The 25,346-nt window shown below is 45.7% G+C and overlaps 1 protein-coding gene across 2 annotated transcripts in view; it reads left to right on the top strand.

The window, feature by feature from the left end:
* Positions 1-24,894, top strand: part of Crim1 (cysteine rich transmembrane BMP regulator 1) — a 183,853-nt gene extending 158,959 nt beyond the window's left edge. The window contains exons 13-17 of one of the 2 annotated variants that reach the window (XM_059248354.1): positions 3,457-3,678; positions 16,841-17,032; positions 19,001-19,123; positions 21,822-22,012; positions 23,808-24,894. In XM_059248354.1, the coding sequence (XP_059104337.1) occupies positions 3,457-3,678; positions 16,841-17,032; positions 19,001-19,123; positions 21,822-22,012; positions 23,808-23,984 (905 nt within the window). In that variant the 3' untranslated portion in view covers positions 23,985-24,894. Of the gene's footprint in view, positions 1-3,456; positions 3,679-16,837; positions 17,033-19,000; positions 19,124-21,821; positions 22,013-23,807 lie in introns of both variants that reach the window. The other variant, XM_059248353.1, reaches the window with a different exon arrangement.
* Positions 24,895-25,346: the final 452 nt, after the last annotated feature.

Below are 25,346 nucleotides of genomic sequence, written 5' to 3'. Positions count from 1 at the left end.
TCTGGAATGCCTGAATTCAGCCCTTGGGATCTGGAGATTAATGAAAACAAAATAACCCTCTATCCTGGGGAGCATAAGTCCAAAAAAAAAAAAAAAAAAAAGCGAAACACCCCAGTGTGGTGTTCTACATTAAGAAAATAATTAATGGTGCACAGAGAGGACCCCGGGGGTCGGGGGGAGTGGAATATTGAGTGCAGGTAGCTCAAGAAGATGTGAGGAGAGAAACCAGTCCTGTCTGTGCCCTCGGCGCTAGGGACTGAGTGACTAGGAGAGGTTAAGGGGAAGACAGGTGTCTGTGACAGCATGCCCAGATTCATTGACAGGACACCTGACTGCACTCAGAGACTAAGCCCAGGAAGAGGAGACGGACAAGGCCCGGGCCAGGGTTAGGCCCAGAGTCACAATAAGAGTCTGCATTGCAGAGGCCCCTCGGGTTCCTGTCGGGTTCCATGGCTTCCTGCCTTTTCCTCTAGGGGGTTAAGTGGCAGGCACTCCATCTTGTACCTGGCTTTTCTTGTTTATAAACTTAGGCCAAGGTGACTAATGCTTTTTTCCATATGTAGATAACTCAGTGTTAGCTCTCATCTTAAACTTTGGAGACACATATACTTATACATATACGTATACATATACATACATTTTTTTCCAAAGGTTACTTTTGGATATCTGAATGAGACCCTAGCTAGACCAAACAGTATTTAAATGAACTACTGACTCTTTAATGGACCTTTTGGGGCTTTCTATTTGTAACCAGACTGCAGCAATAAGAATTTTTTTAAGTGAGTATCATACTGCCTCAGTGTCTCAAATGCTGGAATTGTAAATGCGAGCCACCATACCTGTCTCTCTCCCATTATGTTAAAACTTATGACGTCAGTGTCTTTTACACCATAGTCAGTTTGAAGAGTAACATGGGTAAGTGTTACATTAGACATCTAGAAAAAGACCAGCCTTAGGTTACCACATGCTAAAATGATCTAAGAATGATGTGGACTTGTCCACAAGACCTGTGTCTATTTGGTGGTTACTTCTCTGGGACTTCTTCCCATTCTGCCTTACCTGCGGCCTGCCTCGGGGCATAGACCTCCGCAGAGGTGAGCAGGATACCAGTATGGTGCTTCCCTGAGGCACAGACAGGAGAGAGGTAGGCATGATGACTCAGAACTCTAATCCCTGCACTTAAGAGGAAGGATTATTGCCACAGCTTTGAGGCCAGCCTAGGCTCTGTAATTCCCAGCCAGCCTGTCTCAATAAAAACAAATGAATAGGAGAGGATAAATTGCATTTCTTTCTTTTTGTTTTCTACCTTTCTATTTTTTTTATTTCATTTTCTTTTTCTAAATAAAAAGCATAGGGTAGGAGAGACAGGGAGACACAAAAATAAAAGGATGAGTGACCACCCCAGGAAAAACACTGGTAAAATTAAAAATGAAACCAGGAAGTTAAATGTTTGGAAATGGTGTTAGACAGCCTCTGGGGCCCAGGAATAGGCAAAGAAAGGAAGGACTCTTCCAAGTGGGTCTGGTGAACAGGGTTTGGTTAGGAGCCTCCTGTGCAGTGGAAGGATGTGGCCTGCCCTGCACCCTGCTCCAACGCTCACTCCCGTCAACAGCACATATTGCTTTTCTGTGGAGTTTTCTGGGCCTCTCGATGTGAAGGCATTCGTTTCCGGTCTCGTCATTGCTGCCCCATCTTCTTCACCTCAGATTTTAGTCACAGAGTTGGACATTGCTTGCAAGAGCTAAGAGAAGGCAGCCTACAAGCTCCTGTGCACTTCAGAGCCTAGAGCGGCAGATCAAGCTGAGTCGGGGTTCCTTCCAGCCTTAACGGAAGTTAGCAGCGGCCTCCCTCTGAAAGGAGACATTACCTCTAGGCATAGATGACCTCGGAAAGGTCACTGGGAGCAAAATCCCATTCTTCCATCTTTATTTTACGAAATATGCATGAAATTTAAGGAACCATCCATGACGCAAAGTCCCATGGTGAGCTAGAACTGGTAGAAGCAATGTCTGGTCCTTGTGACTTTGTTTCCAGGGGTGATGGGGGGGGAGAGGTAGCTGTTGTTTAGGAGAGCTTTTGGACCGTTTGCTTTGTTCTGGCTTCCCTCTGGCCCTCAAAGAGGGCCCAGGTGATGCAGCCCCCTCGGTCTTCAAAAAGGATCGAATGTGCTCACTGGAGCGGGGTGTGGTGTATGCGTGAAGCCGGTGAGAGGAAGATGCCCCATTGAGAGCTTCTGCAACATGTGATAACTCCATGCCTACCTCACACTTCCGTCTCATGGCTGAAAACAGCAGAATTTATGATGCTGATTCAGAAGCACACAAGATACCTCTCCACGGTGTGTCCGTTGAGAAAAGGTGGCTGGATTAAGGTTTGGCCTGGCCCACTGCCATGCCTGTTTTTATGCTCCTTAGAGATTGTGACATTTCTAAAGGACGAACCCCACTAACTTGCATTTCCCTTTTTCATATCTCAGATGTCTTCTTGGGTTTAATTTTCATTCATTCCTGTGGCTGCCAACCCCTAAAGAGATAGCTATGTTTCCTGGGGACACTCTTCTCCATCTGATGTGGAGACCTGTCCATCTGATGTGGAGACCTTCCATGGCGCAACCACAGAAGGCTTGCAAATGGTTTTCCTGGGTGGTGTCCTAGTGTTTGCTCTGGGTTGCCAGCCCCTCCGTCACTAATGGGAATGTCTAAACTTAGGAATGTTGCAGATAGGTGTCTAGATAATGTGGTGCAGTGAAAACATCTCTTGACTATTGAAGGGTTAGGACTGCGTTGGCTTGCAAGTGAGAGAGAGCCTAGTTAGAAATCTTAAACAAGTTGCGGTTTATTTGACTTGACACAAAATTTGAGGCAGGTATGGATCGTTATTGATTCTATGTCTTGGTGACCGAGATTAAGTTTGGGATTTGGGTCAGCGCCCTCTTCAAGGTTAGGGAGAACGTGGAAGGAGGGTCGCGGCAGGGCCTCCACCCTCGGAAGAAAAGTGGAAGCGACCCTTGAAATCCCTTTATTAGCCTTGAGCTGCAGCTAGATCAGATGCCTCACCCCCCCCCCCCCCCGGGTTGCAAGGGAGCCTGGGAAAGCAGGAACAAGGTTTCCTGATTGATCCAGTGTGCTCCAAGTTCTGTGAGCCTCCAAAGAAAAGGAAGACTTTGCTTAAGGTAAGGAAGAAGGCCTGAGCAGACCCTGGGCGAGCACCTGACAGAATCCCACCGTCAAGTCTTTTGCTATTGTTACTCTGTTTTTAAAATACAAGACCTTGTTAGAATCAGGCCCCTTGATTTTATGACTGGCTTTTTTTTTTTTTTTTTTTTTATTTAATGAGGCACCCAGCGCCTTAGAGACGGGGAGTGTCTTTGTAAGTCTGACCCTTAACTGTGCTGTGTACGTCGTCGTGGGTAGCCTGCAGCCTTGTCTTTGCTGACCTGTGTGTTCGTGTTTCCAGATGAGCCTCTCCAGCCTTCCACATCCCATAATGAGAGCGTGCCTAGTTACTGCAAAAATGACGACGGGGATATATTCCTGGCCGCTGAGTCCTGGAAGCCTGATGCTTGCACCAGCTGCGTGTGCGTGGAGAGCGAGATTAGCTGTTACTCTGAGTCTTGCCCTTCCGTGTCCTGTGAAAGACCTGTTTTGAGGAAAGGCCAGTGTTGCCCCTACTGTCTAGGTAAGATCGAGGGAAGGAAAAAAAAAAACAACAACAACAACTTTCGTCTCTCCAAGTGACCACTAAATTGACATTGACAGCCATTTGCATAGATAGCTTAGTGTTTTTAAATTTTTTTTTTTTTTCTGGTTGGTATGCCATACAGACCCAATGTGGGAACATTAATCAGAGGAAAGATGAGGGAGATGTGCTTCCCAAGGTGGAATGCATGAGGAATAAATAGATGCTGTCTCAGAACGTAATGGCGTTATAGCGCGCCATTGCATTCCATCGGGACCCTTTGCCAGTTCTGGGTTTTTAATATCATTGCTCCCTCTACCTGATTATTTCTGATAGTCACACATCACCCCCCCCCCCCCGCCCCAATACTATTCTCCATGTTAGAGAATGTTCATTATATAAAACTTGCCTCTCCCTGGAGACCAACTCACTATGAAATATTCATTAAATCTCTATTTGTTGGTCTTTTCCTATCCTGTGGGGCCGTGAAACAATCCTGTTTAAGCCACTTGGCTGTCCATGTTGGTGGCCTCAGCACAGAGCGAGGGAGCCCTGAGTAACTGATCGTTCTCTTTCCTCCTTGTGGCCCATGGTGCCACATCCTGTAAGCAGAGGACATAGGGATATTAGCCCCTTATGTCCGTTCCAAACTGGTCCTGTGGCTATGAGCCAGCTGCTGCTCTGGGGACCAGAAAGAAAGCCGAGACAGCTGGTACCTATAATCAAGGACAGCCCTGGCTCCCAAGGCTCTCACTGTCTTTATTGCTTTTGCCACCTAAAGTCAAAGGAGGGACAAGACACCTCTCAGCCGCACAGTGAACCCGTAATCAGAGTAGCAAATGGAAACACGTGCCCGTTGTTAATTAATTAGAGGTATGGCGCACTTAATGCCAGTGGGGTTCGTGTGCTTTCTAGACACAAGCCATTGCAAGTATTTGGAGGAATACCTGGGGAAGAAGAAAGAATTTTAGGACACAGAATGCTGGTCTTGGGAATTTTACAAAGCTAGATATGCTCAGTGATATATATTGAGTGTATATCTCTCTATAGAGAGATATAGATATATATACTCAGTGTGTATATATGTGTATACACACTCAGTACATGTGTGTATATATATATATATGCATATACTGAGTATATACATATATGTATATATATATATATATATATAATATAAAGTCTTGAAAGCTGGGTTCTCTCTGTGTAATTAATCCTTTCAACTAGAATGCTCTTGAGTGAGGACTATGTATAATTGTGATGTCATAGTAACTACGGATCAGGAATGGCGACAGAAACTGGGAGGGATGGTGATTTCCCCGTGGGAAGAGATACCCGGAAGCATTGTTCCTAAATGGAACTAAAAATAGATCAAGATGTACATCCAGATTAGCTCCTTAACTTTTCAAAGAGCTGACTAAAATTGGTACAAGAAATGGCACACTGCCTTTGGTGATCATCTAAAGCCGAGATGTGACTAGGATACTCTCCACTCTTCACAGGGGAGTAGTAGATGGTAGTGTCCCGTTTACATACCAGAACTCCAATGACAAAAGGAAGAATGAATGAACCACCCGGGATTACATGGCTAATCCTTGGAAAATCAGAGCCCAGATGGCCTAAGAATTTCATGTTAGCTTGGGTGGGGCAGGGGGGGGATCTCGTAACAAATTTCTCTTGTGTTGAAATTCTCAGAGGGTTTTGTTCAACTGAAAATCCCCATTGTGTTTTGTTGCTTCATCCCTAAAGCAACTTCAGTTGTAAATTAGTTTTCACGTGAGAATGGTAAATCCCTTCTCTTTCTCACAGAAACAATTCCCCAAATTGTGGCAAGAAACTTTCCGACCTTTGTATTTCCTGTCTTCTGCTTTTTTTTTCCTTCAAACTCTCAATTCCTGAATCATTTAGACTATGCATTCTTCTTTAATGTAGGCAAGGAAGACCTACCTATTCAGCCAAAATTGGCGATTTGGGTTTTAAGTTAGATTATAAGCACTTTCGTTAAATTACCGTTCCTAGAAGTGCATATTGTGTTCCAGCACCCTCTACAACAGCCGTCTCCCGCCCACTGATGTGTGTGTGTGTTTACTTGTATTCTCGAAGCCCGGGACTCATCTGAAGGGAACATGAGAGATTTACTAGCTGGCAGCTGCAACTTGTACTGTATTCGTGGATCTTATTGTTCACACCTGTGGTTGTATACTTGCAATCCTGATTACGCCTCCTTTGTCTGTGCCACGCTTGTTTTGTAAATACTCCAGCTCAATTACTCCCGTTCTCATGCGGCTCTGCTCTTCAGGCATTGGAAGTTGAGTTCATGAAGTAACTCGGGGGTTTCCAGTCTGACTTGCCTATTTTATCTTGAGGTGTTTTCTCTTACCACCTGATTTGTCCCAGCTTCCCATCAGCCTGACCCCTCTACAGAGGCACCAGGCGTGGGCAAAGCCAGCCTTCCCGAAAGTACTTCACAACTGTGCCTGAGTTGCAGATCCGTAGTCATCTAGAAAAGAGAACACAGTGAGACAGGCCATTGTTTCTATGTTGTAGAGCACCCAGCTGCTTTCCCAGAGAGCAGTGCGAACTAGTTGCCTTGGGTCCCGTTTGGGGCGTCCTCAGAATCGTATAGATCTCACTCGGGACCGCCCAGATCACCAGGGCCTCTCAGCTGGCCGTAGCCTTAGGTCTCCTGACGGTTAGCCGTTGTTGCTCCAACAACCTCACGGCTGCTGTGAAACCGACTTTTTCTTGTATCAAAACCCGGACGTTTGCTCACGTTTCCTTTTGAATTTTCATTTTTTTCTCTGCGTAAGAGTAATGAAAAGTGGGTGATCCTACTAAAAGTAGGCTTCTAATTACAAGTGTTTGTGTTCCTTTCAGCCAAATTATCTGCGCGCTAATGTGCGGTGATAATGGTTCTCCTTTGATGTGTGAAGGCCTCCTATTACGTGTGCTAATTTAGTAGGATGTGTAATACAGACATAATTAATAGGATTGGTGATTAATTTTGAAAAGTGAGCAGCTTTGTCTAATTGCTTATAATACCTATCATTAGGGAATTCATCCTTCTACTCGAACGAAACTAAGTAGTAATTACCCAATCATTTTAATGGAGCATCTTAATTGATTTTTCTAATTTTTTTTTGTATTCTGCCTTCCTACATAAATACACACAAGCCTTGGTTGTATTTTCAGAGGCTTTCTGACTATAAAGATGGCTCAGACGATAGCATGGGTGTGAATCAAGTAGGAAACAGCATGCTGGTGATTCTGCTGTGTCCCGGCAGGCAGGATCGGTGGGTCCTTGGAACTATTAGATCCCTCCGTCATGATGCTCTTCACTCTGAGAGCCCAGGCTGCTCTAAAATGCCCTCACTTTGCTGCTGGCCACAGGCTCTGTGCCCCCTTCTCATTCCTGTCCAGAGGAATAAAGTCCTTCAGGGCTGAGTGAGATCTTGGCTCCATGACTCCCCTGAGGGAGAGCAAAGGAGTAAACCACTGTCCAGCACACCATCTGTGCTCACCATATTTGTGAAGAAGCTAACCCTGCCCACGGTTTTGGCAAGGACAGGAGTGTTCCCACGGACCCTTCGTAGGCCTGTGGTTCAGTTTTTCCAGGTCGCCTATTCCACGGAAAGAGCACCCCTTTGGTTATAAAGACTGTCCTTAGTCCTGACAGTTGGGGTCCTACATTAGTTCCCTGTCAGCTTTGGAAAGCGGGAAACTGAGGTGTGCCACCGCCAGGCTGTTCTAGGAGAACAGAGCCACTCTGCAAGCCGAGCCGGAAGTCTTGCTGAGAATATTACCTAATTATGGGTTGGCAAGGATGTGTTTATTTGTAGTTACGTGTTACTTTACTTGATATTTCAGGTCACACACTGAGAATTAGGGCTAGAAATCCCTGAGTCAGTGAATCTTTGATTTAAGAAGTTGTGAAACATGAGTTATTTTTTGATAAGAGCTCTTTGTTTATTAAATACATAAACATGTGGCTTAGAACTTGCATATGAACACAGCTAAGATCCTCTATATGACTTAGAGTCACTTCAGAATATCTTTAATAGGGATCTTTAAAAATCTGTGGAAATGAATTTTCTGATAGATGATTTATTAAAGAATAGTTTCGCCGGGCGGTGGTGGTGCATGCCTTTAATCCCAGCACTCGGAAGGCAGAGGCAGGCGGATCTCTGTGAGTTCGAGGCCAGCCTGGTCTACAGAGTGAGATCCAGGACAGGCACAACGCTACACAGAGAAACCCTGTCTTGAAAAAAAAATAATAATAATTTCCTTCCAACAGGTCATTTTTTTTCGTTATACCTCTGTCTCCTTAGCACACAGTCATACTTCGTACTTGCCGTGTGTTAGTCGGAACTAGCATTTGAAGTGGCACTGTCACAAGGAGTCAAGCTGCCCTGGCTTGGGTGTCCCGTAGTGCTGTAACTGTGCCGTGTAATGAATGGGTAGAAGAATGTCTCCCTGGTAGAGAGGGACTGTGTTCTGTACCACACCTGTCTGCTGCACAGCATCCCTTGTGCTTAGGCTCTGCGTGTTTCAGGCTGACGGATCAAAACATTATCTTCTTAGACCTCTGTATGCGTGTATATCAGTCAGAATCAAATATAGTAGCTGTTGGCATCTGCATCGTTAAACTACAGAATCCGTGGAGTTAAGGTTACATGGCTTCAAGTCATAATGTTAGGACACTAGAATCTGATATTCCGATGTATTTCTTTAAAATTAAAAACTTGTGCACACTTTAGGGAACTCGCTTTAGAGCCAGAGTTAGGATCATAACTCTGAAACATGCTGGCTCTGTATCTTGGTGATACGATACAGTCTACCTTAGTTGCCTCCTGTAGAGGAAGGCCGTGCTTCTCAAAGGTACTATGTCCATGAAGTGAAGCCATTTTGGGTGTGGAGATGTAAACACCATGTGAGCGTACCCTGCTTCTTCAGTACAGACTGCAGCCAATCTAAGTAGTGTTCATATAATGGCGTTTGTCTCCACGTGGAGTGGAGCTTATGGCTTCTCCAAGAGAGAGGCCAGCACAGCTTCTCTCTGTGGGGACCTTCTGAAGGATGAGAACCCAATAATGATGCTTAGTGGTGGTCTTCCTCCTGTCTTTTCTCATCTTTAGAGGCCCATGATTTCTTTGGTCCCTTCTGTCGCCCAAGTAGAAATAACATGCTGTCTGTAACACTTGTGTTGGGGGCAGAGCTTTACCTACAAACCTCACTGTCCTTTAGACATTGTCAGAGTGAGAAGAGGGGACCCATAAATTCGGTTTCAGAAGCTAACGTCATGTGAGAAGCCCATGAAGGATTCGTGTGGTATTCACTGTGACCCCAGGACAGCAACTGTTGATTGTGGAGTACATGCTCTCCTAGTGTCCTGCATCCCCTCCACTCCTTCCTCAGCTACCAGTCCCAGTGGCCCCAGATTGTCACCCTCACTGTCAGAATTAGCATTCAAGACTTTTAAGTGAAAAGAAAGAGATAGGACGCAATGGAAACAGAATGCCAATCATGGAGTTCTGGATTCAGTAAGAGAAATAATCAAATATAAGTTGGGGAATGATAGATGAAGATACTTGACATTGGCCTCTGACCTCTTTACGTGCGCATGCACATAGCACACACATGTGCACATATCCAGACATATGCTAAACTACATACACACACCTCAGATTTCAAACTTAGTAACCACACTAAAGTGGAATGCTGTGATCCAGTCCTCTGGCGTTTCCACTATATATAAGGCCCTGTGGCTCTGGAAGCGTGTCCCAGAGGGAATATGCCCTGTTCACTACTGAAGGCAATACTGTCAGTGTGCCTGCATCTCAATACCTAGGGAAGGAACAGATGCCCCAGAGTGGGACCCTACTTCATTGATATCAACAGGGGACTACATAAAGCAAAGGCCGCATTTAGCTTTTTGGCCACCAGGATCCCAGAGTAAATTACTTTTCCGGACTCCGTATTGTGGCAAGAGATTTGCAAGAACTGATGCCATTTCTAAAGCTGCCTAACTTCCTCCCAGGAAGTGACTCCCACACCATGACCACCAGAACAGAATTAGAACCCGAAGTGTCCGTCCGAGAAGGTTGTCTCCGAGGCAGAAACTGAAAGCTGTACTGTCATGTAGGTCACAGTAGGTTTAGGGTCCTGTAGCCTTCCGTGCAGGAAATGGGAAGCAGTCAGGAGGAACTGCCTTTGCAGAGGCTCATATATCCAGCAGTAGGTCAGAGTTGGCCAGGCCTGTGGGTTCATGTGAGTCCATGAAACTGTAGGTTGAATCTGGCTAGAGGGACAAAGCGCTGCTGGCCACGGCGGCCCTTAATGAACTTCATCTTGTAACCAAAACAGCTCGGGTTGTAAAAACCAGGTCCATCCAGCCTTCACAGCTTGTTAAAGCATTTGTTCTATCTTGAAAAGACGTGAGACCATCAAGTTTTAACAGTTGAATTCAGCCTAGAGAGAATGAATTGCCGGTTCTCCCCGTTTATATAACCAGAATCCAGGACAGATGGAGGGGAAACCACACTGAGTTCTACAGCTCTGCTCCCAAAAGGTGTTGTATATTATTGTTATTTTTTGTTTGTTTGTTTTTTCGAGACAGGGTTTCTCTGTGTAGCTTTGCGCCTTTCCTGGATCTCGCTCTGTAGACCAGGCTGGCCTCGAACTCACAGAGATCCGCCTGCCTCTGCCTCCCGAGTGCTGGGATTAAAGGCGTGTGCCGCCACCACCGCCCGGCGCATTTATTTTTTTATGTGGTCCTAGGTGGTACAAGATACCCTTGCTTGAATTTGCAGACAGAGAGAAGAGAGGGTGTGCCCCTGGCTCACCATGTGGTCAGTGGCAACACAACAAATCCTTACCTGTATGAAGCCATTCCAGATTGGATCTGGTGGGTAAAACAGGGGGCCAGGCTGAGGAAGCAAAATGCCACAACTTACCAAACCAAGGTCTAACCACGCAAGAGTGACTCTCTGACCTGAATATGTCCAAAATCGGCCCTAGTAGGTACCATTGCCCATGGAAAAGCCCAAAGCTGCCTGAAGCTGTGGCGGTGTCCTCAGAATACGATTTTAGCTGCAAGGGCTGCTTCAAAGAGGATCCTGTTTGTCGGGATGTTTAATTCCTAACATATTTGTTTTAAAAGTCAATGTTACTATATATCAGTGTCGTACCTAAAGTCTTCCTTCTCTCATCATTTTCCTCTGAGAGAAGGGAAGGAGACGATAACTGTGAGAGGGAGAAATGTTGGAGGAAAACTTCCAGAACGGCCCGGGAGTCCTCACCACTGTGCTGTCTCCGCTCCTCAACCAGGCTGTGCTACTTGGTTGAAAGAGATCTCCATTTCCCAGAGTCATTGAATAATAATGGCCTTGGTTTATGTGGCTCCGGTACCTGCCCAGAAAGTGACCCCCAAAATCCCCCAGGTCATGCCACAGTGCTTGGTAGACAGAAGGCATGCAGGGGCTGGAGAGCCAAATCCCCTCTAGTTCCTGCCCCACCCTTCCTGGCGCTCACACCTTAGACAAGTGACTTTAATTCCGCGTACCTCAGTTTTCTGTGGAATTGAAACAATGACCCTGTCCACTGAGCTGTGGAGATCAAATGGAATTGACGCACGTGAAATATTTATCTGGGTGCCTGGCACATAGGAGTCATCCAAGTAAGTGGAAGTTATAAATAATACGGGGTATTGAGCAATAGAAGCACATGATGTCATTGCCAGTGAAAGCAGAACGTTCGATCGGAGTCAATACAGTGGTTAAGACTCAAACAGCATATGCACCCAAGAGCCACACAGAAACTGAGTCTGTAGCTCTGCATTCCTCCTCAGGCAAGGTACTGAGAGTGGCCTTTATATGTAGTCTCGATTAGGCTAAGCAGTTCCTACAAGAAAGTGACAATGTCTTTATTAATTCATTATAAAGACCTTCAAAGTGCATAGACTTTGCCCCATCTTCCCATTCCGAAGGTTTCTGAAACCCGTGGTCCATCCAGCTACCACCGTGTGCTCTATAACTGTCAGGCCTCTACCAACGTCACTAACCTTTCAAGAGAAACGTAGTAAAAAGCAAAAGTGTTTCTATGAAAACTCATTAACCAAAATCTATCTTACAATTTTCTGGGCAGATGGCAGCTGCCCTGGTAAAGCTAGTTACAGTTGTCTCAAAAGCAAGAGTCCACGCCTTTAATCCCAGCACTCGGGAGGCAGAGGCAGGCGGATCTTTGTGAGTTCAAGGCCAGCCTGGTCTACAGAGTGAATCCCAGGAAAGGTGCAAAGCTGCACAGAGAAACCCTGTCTCGAGAAACCAAAAAAAAAGCAAGAGTCATGTCTGTTTGCTTCACATGAAGATTCATTAGCACAAGGTGGCTTGGGTTTATACCCTATTTGGAGAAACAAAATTCATTGGCTGTGACATGTTTTGATGTTTTGGTTCAAACGGACTTTGCAAGCAAGAGCAGGAATCTCCCTGGCACAGGGCTCCCTATGAATCGGTGACTAGCAGGTGCACTTGGGGCCTCTGCACACCAGATAGTGACCTCGAAGAGTTCCTCAAGAGCCTGGTGCACACTGGAGCCAACCTAAGAGGTGTTGCTTCCAGCTGGCAACCGCTGTGCTCAGAACATCTTCACGCCCAGTCTTTCACATCTGATCTCAAATCTGACTTAAGTCGTGTGCCGATGAACAGAAGCTGAAAGTGACATGCTTCTGAGGTCCTCGGCGATGAGTAGAACTTGAGTGGAACAATGATAAACGGTGAAAAGGCCAGGCATCCAGGTCCCGTAGTAGTCAGCCCCCTCTTGCGGGGAAATAATTCTGTAGAGGCACACACCATTTAGAGGGTCAGAAACTCGGACTCTGTCTCTGGGAAACTGAACCCGGGTCTCTTTGTGGGTTGCTAGCATAATGGGTTCCACTGTGTTCATGGTCATTTTGCTACTTTGAACTTTCAGGCCTCATGGAATTTAGAAAAGTATTTGGGTAACTAAGTGAATTTTTCGTTTGTTTGTTTTGTTTTGTTTTTCGAGACAGGGTTTCTCTGTGTAATTTTTTGGAGCCTGTCCTGGATCTCACTCTGTAGACCAGGCTGGCCTCGAACTCACAGAGATCCGCCTGGCTCTGCCTCCCGAATGCTGGCTGGGATTAAAGGCGTGCGCCACCGCTGCCCGGCCCTAAGTGAGACTTTTTAATTTCACCTATTAAAGTCCTTGACTGAGCCCATTGCCTTCAAAGTATTCAGGTACTTGCTCCCTCTCTTGTATTTCATAACTAGTCTTCTAGACTCGATTGTGGTGCCATCCAGCCACTGAATGAGTATTGTCCTAGGCACTATGTCATGCTGTCTGTCATTCAACACCCCTGGCACTGCCCATGCTTTTCTTAGTCTGTTAACATTGTTCTCAGTGGGTGAGCGCCATTCAGAAAACACCATGTTTAAGTCTGAGCATCTCGCTTCCATATTCTCTTATGTATATGTGGCTAACGTGGGTACTATATGAGAGGGGGACAGAGTGTTGAGATTTCTATTTCATATGTTTGACGTGTTAGCCAATAGTAATGAATTTCCCTATTCAAAAGAAAGGGGAAAAAAAAAACCTTCCCCCTAAGTGTAGCAGTCACCATTAACTTTCCATCTTTCTAGACAACTATAATTATAATTATGCTAACCTGGTTGCATTTACAACACATAATGCATTTTCACAGCAGTCCCATGGAGTATTAGCATGATTTTATCATGAGTCTTTTTAACATTTCGTATTGTCAGGCACAATCCCCCTCCCCCGATTTTTTTTTTTTTTGCTGTTTTAATTAATATTATGATGAATGTCTTCATGAGCAACTTCCTTTAGTTCAGAGGTTCTCAACCTTCCGATTGCTACGACCCTTTAATACAGTTCCTTATGTTGTGGTGAGTCCCAACGTAAAATTATTTTCCTTGCTACTTCATAACTGTATTTTTTCTAGTTAGGCTTGTAATGTAAATATCTGATATGTAGGATATCTGATATGTGACCCCCACAGGTTAAGAACTACTGGTTTAGGCCTTTTCTATCTCCATGGCCTAGATTATAAGCAGTAGAGTTGCTGGATCCAAGGATAGACTATAATAAGCATTTTCATGACAGGTGGAGGGTGTTTCACATTGGTTTTGCCCATCACTCTATCCCATCTTTCTCACTAGAGCTGTCAGTGACTTGCTCAAGTCCCACTTTTTACCCTTAGTGACATTTAAGCCCTTTCTAGCTAGCTTGGCGACAGTTTCATGGACACGGTCACCCAAAGAAAGCCAAGAGTTGTGCAGGTCCATGCTATGAGTCTGGAAGATCCACAGGAATATCAGGGCCTGTTTGGAAAGGCCTGACCTGACCTCTGGCAAGTCCACTAACTGTTTACTTCTTAAGGCAGGAGGATGATTCTTCATACTCTGCCTCCTCATCTGTACCCCGACAATAATTTCACAGAAACCCCTCAGGCCTCACCGTTTCCTTTCCATATTCACTATCTCTGCCAGACCCAGGCGGTATCACATCCTCTTGGACACATCCCCAGTCCGTCTTACCCCATTAGGACGTCCATGTAGGTTCATTTCAGTTTCCTTCTGAAGTAAACTAAAAAGGACCCTCCCTACTCTCTAGGAAGGATCTAAAGGTCTCAGCTGATTCAAAACCCTTTGTTGTCCACTTCAGAACTCATCTCCAGTGACACCCATACGCGCGCACATGCGCGCGCGCACACACACCAGACACCCTGGTACTTCTCCCTATGCTAATAGACCACGCCTTTGGGTGCACTACCCTTTTCTGGGGTGCTTTCTCTCTATCACATTGAAGGAAAGCCCGAGCGTGCAGTCCTGGAAGAAGTCTCACTTTCGTAGCAGAGTTTTTTTTTTTATTCTGCCCTCCATCTGTATTTATTTCGTACCAGTGGTGGTAACTGCATTGGGCTTTGATGAGGGGGGTGCCCCAAGGCTGCCTCCACCACCCTGGGCAGGCTTCTGGGTCAAGGTCCTGCCTACATTAGCACTGTGATGAGTGTTCGTTAAATGTGTGGATGCCCTCGCGATGCTGAACACATAATTACCGCCTTTAACATCTCACCCTCATTTGGAAACCAATATTGGTTTGTAAGCATTAGTAGCACTGATTTATTAAATATCTTAGGATGTGGTGAGTTTCTGTGCTGCGACCCTAAGAGCACAGAGCTCAGTGTTTGGCCTTCAGTTGAACCCCTTTGCACAAAATCCCTTCTGTCGTGGTACCTCATTCCCTTCCTCCTAGCAGAGGCGCCACCAACATAAGATGCAGGGAGGTGACAGCCAGGCTGGGTCAAGGGAGGGTTGAGCCTTCTCTTTCCCAGTTTTCCTCACTCAGTACTACGGTGGCTGCAGTTCTGCTCCGTAATGCTGCTCCCTCAGCGCAACTATGTTATAGTCTGTGTAACACATAGACAGTAGTATTGTTTTGTAAAGGAGCGCTTCCTTCCTTCCAAGGTCACCGCACAACAGACTCTAGATTCCATGGCCAAAACTATCCTTCCATGCAATGATGGCGGGTCAGAACACTTCCTGAATTGAGCACTCTATGTAGCTTTGCCCCGCCCATTTCCCATGCACGTTTTAGATATCTTCATTGAAGTTGCCTCCTTGAAGGATTCCGTGTTCGCAAACACTTGTATCACAATTTGGTTTGAGAGCCTGCAGGTGAGTTGTTAACTTAATAGAGGATTCACCAAAACACTTAGCGTGGAACATGGACTGATAGCCAAATACCATTTTAGTAAAATGGATTTCTTATTACTACAAAAATGTCCCTTGTTGAGCTTTAGGCGGTAGTAATGAAACAGTAGAAAAAGGTTGAGAAGCGGGGATATGCCTTTTGGTGCGTGGTACAGGTTTTATTCCACTGCTTAGATGTTCTGGGTTCCGTCCTTTGTGTCTGGCCAGTGAACATTTTAGCCCCCCCCCCCCCCAGAGCCTCTCAGGGCCTCCCTCCCAGGAGGAACACCGAACCCTGAGCACCCCAGCTATCCCAAGGACCTTTTGCCATTCCCGGCGCCCAGTGGTGCATGGTGCAATCTTTAGAATCCAAGCCCAAAATGGCCCCACATTTGAAGGCGTCATCCAGCGAGTCATTGGCCTGGTGACAGGGCTTCTCCATGGACCAGGCCATCGCTGCCTGGCTGCTGAACTGTTTGTTGATCTGGCTTACCCGGGGGCCAGCCGTCCGTCCTAAGCTCCAGAGGGAAAACGAACTACCTGTTAAATGGGATCCCATGAATAAGTTAAGAAGAGAAGGGAGCTCGCAAGGGGAAGGATGTCATAAGGAGGGAATGGGGATAGCAGGAGATGATGAAAATTTCGAAAACAAAGTTAATTTTTTTTGGAGGGGGGTTTTCGAGACAGGGTTTCTCTGTGTAGCTTTGCGCCTTTCCTGGGACTCACTTGGTAGCCCAGGCTGGCCTCGAACTCACAGAAATCCGCCTGCCTCTGCCTCCTGAGTGCTGAGATTAAAGGCGTGAGCCACCACCGCCCGGCCAAAGTTAATTTTTAAACATATTTTGTTCTCAAGAACCATGGTTGGCTGGTGTTGAGAGAACAGGTTAAATGAAGTAAATTTGTGTTGGAGGTGGACATGTCCTTGGTGGGTGAGAAATCATGCAGTACCCCTGAAAGGTGAAGGGAACAATTCTCTAGGCTGCTGTGGTCATACCGTGCCGCCGTTATCACCCCAGCATGGTGTACACTGATGATGGCAATGGGGATCGGGAAAGTCCCGCTCTGTACTTGTGCCCAGACAGACAGACACACACACACACACACACACACACACCCGTCCCTCGCTGCATCACATTGTGGGTAACAGCCTAAAGACACCTGCCCAGTGAGCAGCGTTCCTGGGAGGGTCTTACGGTCGGTATTCTCCGTTAGCCTTTGTGGTCCTTGCTCGGTTGCTGGCCACAAGAAAGGTCCACGAGAATGGCAGACAACCGTGTTGGGACTGGAGAAACACATGGTCCACCAGATTCTGGACGTCGTCAAGCATCCTGCCAAGCGGGTCAAGCTGTTCCCTTTAGTTTCCCCCCCGCTTAGAAGACGCTTGTGCGGTCACTCGGCCCAGCCCACCGTGTTCTCTTCTTTCTCACCAGAAGACACCATTCCAAAGAAGGTGGTGTGTCACTTCAGCGGGAAGACCTATGCGGACGAGGAACGGTGGGACATTGATAGTTGCACACACTGCTACTGCCTGCAAGGCCAGACCCTCTGCTCCACTGTCAGCTGCCCGCCTCTGCCCTGCGCCGAGCCCATCAAGGTGGAAGGGAGTTGCTGCCCGATGTGTCCAGGTATTTCAGCCATCGTCCTGTTTTCGAGCCAGATAGGGCCCAGAGAGTTGGCTCAGCCCCGTTGAAACGCTCCTACACAAAAGACCTCAGGGTACTTTGCAAAACTGTGACGGTGCTGGTGAAGGCTGTACCCCTTCTAATTCGCATACTCGATGCTTAAAGTGGGGTGCAGCCGCAGGGGGATGGCCAACCCATCCAAGGCACCTACTCTGTCAGGGTAAACACAGTTTTAGTGCTGTGTTGGGCCAGCCTAGGGAAAGGGGCCTAAAGATCGAACACAGAAGGGCGTGCTACGTGAACGTCTTATCAGAACAAAAATGGAAGATTTGCAGGTAAAGAAGGTAGATCTGGATCATCTGGTTTTCAGTTCCGCAGTTCTAGCCCGTACCCCACCACCATCTTTATCAGTCTTTTCCCAGCCCCTCCGCTGAACCCTTCTCTTCCCACGTGTAACATAACAACTGAGCACACCCCCAATGTGTGTCCTCTCGTCCTTCTCCCTCACATCAACTGCATTATTCGACCTCTCAGTTTCAAACCTGAGTCCCCACAGCTGCCCGGATCCCTCCCCCTGGCCTTCTCGTTTTCTATCCCTGTGCCTCCTGCCAAAACGGCTCCTTTATCCCCTGCCCTAATCCCAGAAGTGCAGAGTCTTAGCCTTCACCGGGACAGCCTCTGGGCAGTGTTCCCAGTCCGATCCCATGCACACCAGAGACTCCCCAGGCAGTCGGGACCACACATGGGCTCCTTCTCACATCCAGGTGAGGCCCTGAGTGAGACAGGAACCTTGCTATCCTCACCTTGATGCTCCTGTTTCCTCTCAGTGTTAGGTTAATGGATCTTTCTGTTCAGGGCCCATGTCAGGTTGGAAGTACACCTAGCTAGACTATAAAACTTTAGAAATGCTTAATGGAACTTTATTGGTCTTTTGTCGGATCTCACACAGATAAGCCTATGTGAGCGTTTCTGAAAATGTCCATCGACGTTTTAAAAAAAAAATAACAATGATAAATGCACAAGTCCTTCTGGTTCTCATCATGCTTGGCAAACGGCGACACTGCCGTTTGGACCTACCTACCCGAAACTTGCTGCGCTTGGCTTCAGGATCTTTCTTAGCACTCCTGTTTGCTTTCCCAGACCCTCCTCAGCTGACCCAGTAGAGTTGTGCCAAAAGCAAAAGTCTATTGTAACCAACACAAGAGCAATTTCGGTGTTTCGGAACAGAGGGGGCATTAGAGACAACGGCTGTACAACTCTTGGTACAGGCCTTGAGGGCAAAGCTTCTAAGCAAGGTTTCACCGTAGAGCATTGTGGCCCTGGGGTGTGTCACAGAGAAAGGGTTTAAGCAAGACTTTAAAGGTTGACTGGCCAGTGAGTGCCCTTAGGGTGATGAATTCTAGAAGCAGATGGGAAAGATAAATGGCAACTAAGATTTTTTTAGGAGCCGGGCGGTGGTGGCGCACGCCTTTAATCCCAGCACTCGGGAGGCAGAGCCAGGTGGATCTCTGTGAGTTCGAGGCCAGCCTGGGCTACCAAGTGAGTTCCAGGAGAGGCGCAAAGCTACCCAGAGAAACCCTGTCTCGAAAAACCAAAAAAAAAAAAAAAAAAGATTTTTTTAGGGCCTTGATTGTCCAACGGAGGGTGGTAATTTGACCTTTGAAGAAATGGGGTGATATACACAAAGAGCCAAATCATGGAGAAACAGAGGCCTGTGTCCCTGTGACACACACAACTATAAAGCCAACATCTGACATGAGAAAAAGCTGGTGGAGTAGAGTCTGAGAAACGCTTCCACCACCACAAACCTAGCTACTGGCTGGCATCATCTGTGTAAATGGGGAAAGTGAGTTGGCCACCTCCTTGGGACATAAGGCGTTGACTTGAAGGCTCTATTTGGATTAAGGGTATTAACACCAACCATAGGCAGCTCGCCCATCATCTCTCACATAAAATGCTTCCTTCTTTTAGAAATGTATGTGCCAGAGCCGACCAACGTACCCATCGAGAAGAAAAATCATCGTGGCGAAATTGACCTGGAGGCTCCCATGTGGCCCACCCCAAGTGAAAATGACATCATCCATCTCCCTAGAGGTAAACACTGAAGTCACTTGAGATCTGTCCTGTTTTCTTTGTGATCTGCTGCTATGTTTATTTTTAATTAAAAAAAACAAACAAACTTTTTTTTCAAATGTCTCATGAAAGTTCACTGACTATCTTTTGGAAGACTTTGACTGAAGTGTATTAAACACCTCAACACTAGTCAGACTTGTCTACAGATCATTGGATAAATGCCTCCTTCCTGGTCCGACGTGCTCCGATGCTTAGCGATGAGGGAAAAGATTATGTTCCTAGTCAGAAGAGCCTGACGTGAAATGTACGTGAATGAACGCAGCAGAGGAATAATGTTCCTCGCCGCCCCTTGGGGACCTGCACTTAGCATGCAGCATCCCTCTTCCAGGTTTTCACCCCATGGAGGTTTCAAGATGGTTATAGAGTTCATTTCTACAGACTTACTTCATTCCTCCCTTCTACTTTTCAGTTGTGTATGATAAACAGGTTGAGTTTGTTTCTCATCAGCTAAGAGGCAAACCACAGCTGAATTCCCGTCACCTCTTCTCTCTAAAAGGAGACAAGCTTAAATTTATGCTGAGCCCTGGTTCGATACTGCCTCCTGTTGACTCGAAGCATGCTTTCAAGATCATTGTGCAACTTTTCTATTTCTTTTGGAAGAAGCGACGTGCGTCGCTCGAGAGATTAATGATGTGTTACTTTAGACATTATAAACATTATCTTTGGAGCAAGGCATATGACCAGCGAGCCAAACCCCTGTACCCAGGGTTCTGGCTCCTTGTGAGCTTGCTCTGACTGGATGTACATTTAGCATTGTATGTTCAGACACTCAGCATATGTGCTCTTGTTGGAGGCGAGGGCCTCCAGTCATGAGAGCAGGTACAGTCTGCTGATGAGTCAGGTATAGTCTGCTGGGGACCTGTGCATTACACAGCATCTGTTAAAAGTCCCAGAGCAGGAAATTGCAGGCTTCTCCTTGGTGATTCATTTCGTTTTGATCCGAAAGGTGTGAAGTGGTATTGATGATTTTTTATTTCGGGTGTTTTCTCGGAGTTCATGGGATGTCAAAGTTAACTTTCCTGGTGTGATTTTTAGCATCCTAACAGAATGGGAAGGCTAAAGTTTGTAAAGACCCCCAGTTCTTCACCAGGATTTTTCTTATTTATGTTTTTAATCTTCACATAGGATACATAGGCCTGAATCCACTCCTGGTATCATCCGGGATGTGGGAAGACAGTCCTGCATTTATTCATTTTGTATTTAAAACCTAATCCATCAATAAAATGCTTTTCTCAGAGGCATTTTCCTTCCTGCTCTTCTTCCCTTTTTTTGTCCCCCTGTAGAGTATTACCCACTGTAGTGGCTGGCGTGAGCAGAATCCTCTCCCATCCCTTCCCTCCTCTCCCGAGTACACCCAGCAGCTCGGTAGCCATAGCCTTAACACCACAGAGCTGCGCTTTGTAAAAGCTGAGTTTGCAGAACCGCCTAAGAGCAATTCCTGTGGACTTTATGTCCTGTATATCTTTCACTCACGGGCCCTTGATACACACAGACAACCTGACTAGAATGGTTGACTTGGAATGAAATAACATTAAAAGTTCAGAAACTAGTGCCCTTTCCATATCTCTACAACTGGCTTGTGGTTTTGTTTTGGTTTTTGTGGTGCTGGAGGTCAAACTAAGGATGTCGAGCATGGTAGGCAAGCACTTAACTACCGAGTTACACCTCCCATACCTTTGTTTTTAGAGTATTTTTTTTTCATGTATTTTTTGTGTTTGTGTCTGGCGTTTGCATGTGGAGGTTGGAGGAGAACTTTTGAGGTCAGTTCTCTCTTACACATTTATGTGGATTCCGGGGATCGAACTCAGGTCTTTAGGCTGGTCAGTGCTCAACCAGCCGAGCCATCTCGCCAGCCCACAGAACGATATTTTCGAAGAGCAGAACAATACTCTTTCTTAAGAACAATTGTTCTCCCTATACTTCCAGTGTGATTCATCGGGGCAAGAAATAAGGTGTTGTTTTTTTTTTTTTTTTTCAACAAATTTATTAAAACTAAGCCTCTTTGCTTAGAACACAGCAAATTAGAAAACCATGGGGTTGGGGATTTAGCTAAGTGGTAGAGCGCTTGGCAAGCGCAAGGCCCTGGGTTCGGTCCTCGGCTCCAACAAAAAAAAAAAAAAAAAAAACAATTAGAAAATCAAATCAACGGTCTCGTGTTTGATCTAATGAAAGCTAGCATCTGCCTGTAGAATATACTTGGTTCTGGTCTCTTCCTTTGTCACTGAGTAGAGAACAACGCTGTTTCCCTACTAAAACCTTAGCCCATCTGAAATCTTATTCATTATAAGCAAAATATTTTAATATTAGCAACAAATGTTTTTAACTTTTAGTCTAATTTTAATCGCTGTTAAAAATCTACTCAGTGTTTTATATTTTCCCAACTAGCTACAGGAAATATCTTCTTGCCCAGTCAGTAACATTCTTACCCTCTTATTTTTTTTTTTTTTAATTTTTTAAAAAATTTTTGTTGCAAGTTTTGGCTTAATCCTATTTACCCTCTAAGAGCTCTTTGGCTCGACATTAGATTTTAATCATGTCTGTAGCCCAAAGTCCTGGGACGTAATAAAAACCAGTGCTGCTGATCTGTAGTCAAAGTGTAATTAAAATAATCCTCTAAAATTCTGGCGGAAGTACTAAGTGTTTGTCTCTTCTCTCCTAGATATGGGTCACCTCCAGGTAGATTACAGAGATAGTAACAGGCTGCATCCAAGCGAAGACTCATCCCTGGACTCCGTTGTCTCGGTTGTGGTTCCCATAATAATATGCCTCTCCATCATAATAGCATTCCTGCTCATCAACCAGAAGAAACAGTGGGTACCGCTACTGTGCTGGTACCGGTCACCAACTAAGGTACCATCTGAGTGTCTCTTGAGTGATGAAGTCAAGAGTGCCTACGCTCCTGTTTCCCTCAACTTTCTTAATACATTTTCTATTAGGCAATGCCATTTTTATTTTGCTAATCTTAATGTCAAGTATTTATCAAGCTGTAGCAAGCCGGCATGTAATCCTTGCCCAGGGCTGGATTGAACACTGGGTAAATTACCGATCATCCACTGGGTAATGAGTCCTGACTTCTCATGGACCCAACTCCTCAGATGTACTTTTTAAGTGTTTAAATGAGCTGATAACGTGCTGGAGTGAGTCCTAAATCCTCATTCATATTTGAAGCCAAAACTTGAGCATCTGGTGTTTCTCGGTCAAATTTTTTTTTTTCTTTTTTCTTAATGGGGGAGAGAAGAGAAATCAAGAAAAAAGGGAGATCACAGGAAGAGGGCAAGATGCTACTGAGGGTGGAAAGAAGTCAGGCGGACTTAGCACAGGCGTGCAGAGAGGGGCAGGCAAGACAGGGTAAAGGCACTGAGAGCACACCAGGTCCAGAGGCAGACTTCTCACCGAGGGGCAAAAACTACGCTTTGGTTCTAATCTAAGGCCCTCTTAATCATGCTTGGTTTAGAAGGAAGAAAAACATGTATTAAGGAAAAATAAGCAGCGACTTACAACTCTAACCCTTCCTTCTGCATTCCGTTAGACAAGCTGAGTATTTCATCCAACTTCCCCTCCCTAGTCTGTTAGGATTCCCCTGTCTGAAGGTCTCGGTGTCTCTCTCTCTCTCTCTCTCTCTCTCTCTCTCTCTCTCTCTCTCTCTCTCTCTCTCTCTCTCTCTCTCTCCAATTATGCATTGGCACAGCCTTTATGTTAGACACATGGCCCCTGGCATATAAAATAACTGTCTGGAGGGGTCTGTGTGTGTGTGTGTGTGTGTGTGTGTGAGACAGAGAGAGAGAGAGAGAGAGAGAGAGAGAGAGAGAGAGAGAGAGAGAGAGAGAGAGAGAGAAGACACATGGCTGGGTCATAACATGGTACTGAACAACGCAAGACAGAGTCAACACTATCCAAGGCTAGGGAAAAACTATTAAAAAGGGGAGAGGCTTGGACCTGCCTCTACTGAATGTACCAGGCTCTGCTGACCCCCCATGGGAGGCCTTACCTTCTTGTAGGAGGGAATGGGGGGGGGGGTTGGGAGGAAGAGGCTGGAGGGGCAGGAGGAGGGAAGAGGTGGAATTTGTGATTGGTATGTAAAACAAATAAAAAAAAATTTCTTAATAAAAAAAAAAAAAAAAGGTGAAACGACAGGGAACAGACAGGAGCTGCCCCGGCCTGTGAGGTCATCTTCATGCATCTTCAGTCGCTAGAAATCACTATTTTGCCTTGAAATCTGCCTGCCTGGTAACTTTCTACCGGTTTCCATCCCTCTTAAATGCAAGCCTGCAGCCAGGGATTTGAAAACAGTTACTAGGTCACTTCACCAATGGAAGTGTAGGTACAGTTTTAGTCGTGCCCCATGAACACTCTGGCCGTCATCATGCGGTGAAACTGTTGTCTCCCCTGAGTGAGGTCCTGAGTTTCTGTCCATCCAGCATATAGAAATAAGCTAAGAGCAGGCGGTGGTGGCACACACCTTTAATCCCAGCACTCGGGAGGCAGAGGCAGGCGGATCTTTGTGAGTTCGAGGCCAGCCTGGTCTACAAATCGAGTTCCAGGACAGGCTCCAAAGCTACACAGAGAAAGAAACCCGTCTCAAAAGAAAAAAGAAGTAAGCTAAGTCTTTGTGTGTTCTTTCTTTTTCTCCTCTCTCACTGAACAGCCATCGTCCTTGAATAATCAGCTGGTATCTGTGGACTGCAAGAAAGGCACTCGAGTCCAAGCGGACGGTTCCCAGACCATGCTAAGAATTGCCGAGCCCGATGCGCGATTCAGTGGCTTCTACAGCATGCAAAAACAGAACCATCTACAGGCAGACAATTTCTACCAAACGGTGTGAACGCAGGCGGCAGCATGGATGAGGTTTTTTGAAAGACAGAAAACGACAAAAAAAATCTGCTCTTTAAACTAGAATTTGTGCACTTGCTTAGTGGATTGTATCAGATTGTGACTTGGTGTCCGGCACTAAGGACTGTTATAATTGGGATGGGCTCTGTCTACAGCATTGTGCAGAACAAGCATTCCCACTTGGCCTCAAGATAACTGACCACATGTTTTCATAGAACCAAAGTTTTAAAACTTGCTAAAGTATATTTGCTTGTAAGATAGCTGTAGAGACATTTGGGGGTGGGACAGAGAGTTTGGTGGGGGAAATGGGTTGGGAGGGTAGTGTTGGGAAGAAAAAAAAAATCGGTCAGCTTGGCTTGGGGAGAAAGCCAGGAAAATAAAAAAGCAATTCATGGCCCAGAGGAATTTTTTTTTTCCCCGTTGCTCTGAAGACTGTGCTCGGGCCTGAATGAGCAGGAACACAAAAGGCCTTGCAACCCAGCTGCCGTACCACCAGACAAGCGCATCCGAACTCTCGATAGCCATCCCCCCGGTCTATAGCCCAAGTTTCCCTTCTTACAGTCACAACTGCAGTAGGCAGTGAGGAAGCCAGGGAAATGGAGAGCCACATTTCTCGAAAGCGGGTTATTAAGGATATATACAGTTTAACTCTTTTTTGCTGCTTCTGTTTTCTTCCGTGCCAATCAGCCAGTTCCTAGCAGAGACAGCAGATGGGTAAGGACGAGGTCACCTCTTAACTTGAGCACTGGAACTTTACTTCCCACGTGGCAGGAAGGAGGGCGAGGGTGAGGACACCAGGCAACTCCAGGGGCTATACTTCCTTGTTCGTTGTTTTCTTCTGTTCTGTCGTTTTTGGTTGTTCATAGTTTTGTTGAGGCTCTAGCTTAAAGAAGAAAATTTTTTTTTTTAAAGACTGTTTGGGATTTTTTTTTTCTTTATTATATACTGATTCTACAAAATAGAAACTACTTCATTTTAATTGTATATTATTCAAGCACCTTTGTTGAAGCTCAAAAAAAAATGATAATGATGCCTCTTTAAACTTTAGCGATTATAGGAATATTTATGTAACTATCTTATGCTTCAAAAACAAGAGTATTTGTGTGCATGTGTATATAATATATATACATATATATTTATACACATACAATTTATGTTTTCCTGTTGAATGTATTTTTATGAGATTTTTAACCAGAACAAAGGCAGATAAACAGGCATTCCATAGCAATGCTTCTGATCACTTAGGGTTTTTTGAATAACACAATCTCATTTATCTGCAGTTTAATTGGAAAGAAGAGATGTGAGTGTGGGTGTGTGCGTGCATGCGTGTGTGGGTGGGTGTGCGCGTGCGTGG

This window comes from Peromyscus eremicus, chromosome 22 (genome assembly GCF_949786415.1).
Source record: "Peromyscus eremicus chromosome 22, PerEre_H2_v1, whole genome shotgun sequence".
Lineage (NCBI taxonomy): Eukaryota > Metazoa > Chordata > Mammalia > Rodentia > Cricetidae > Peromyscus > Peromyscus eremicus.
This window is presented reverse-complemented; position numbering and strand designations above follow the sequence as displayed.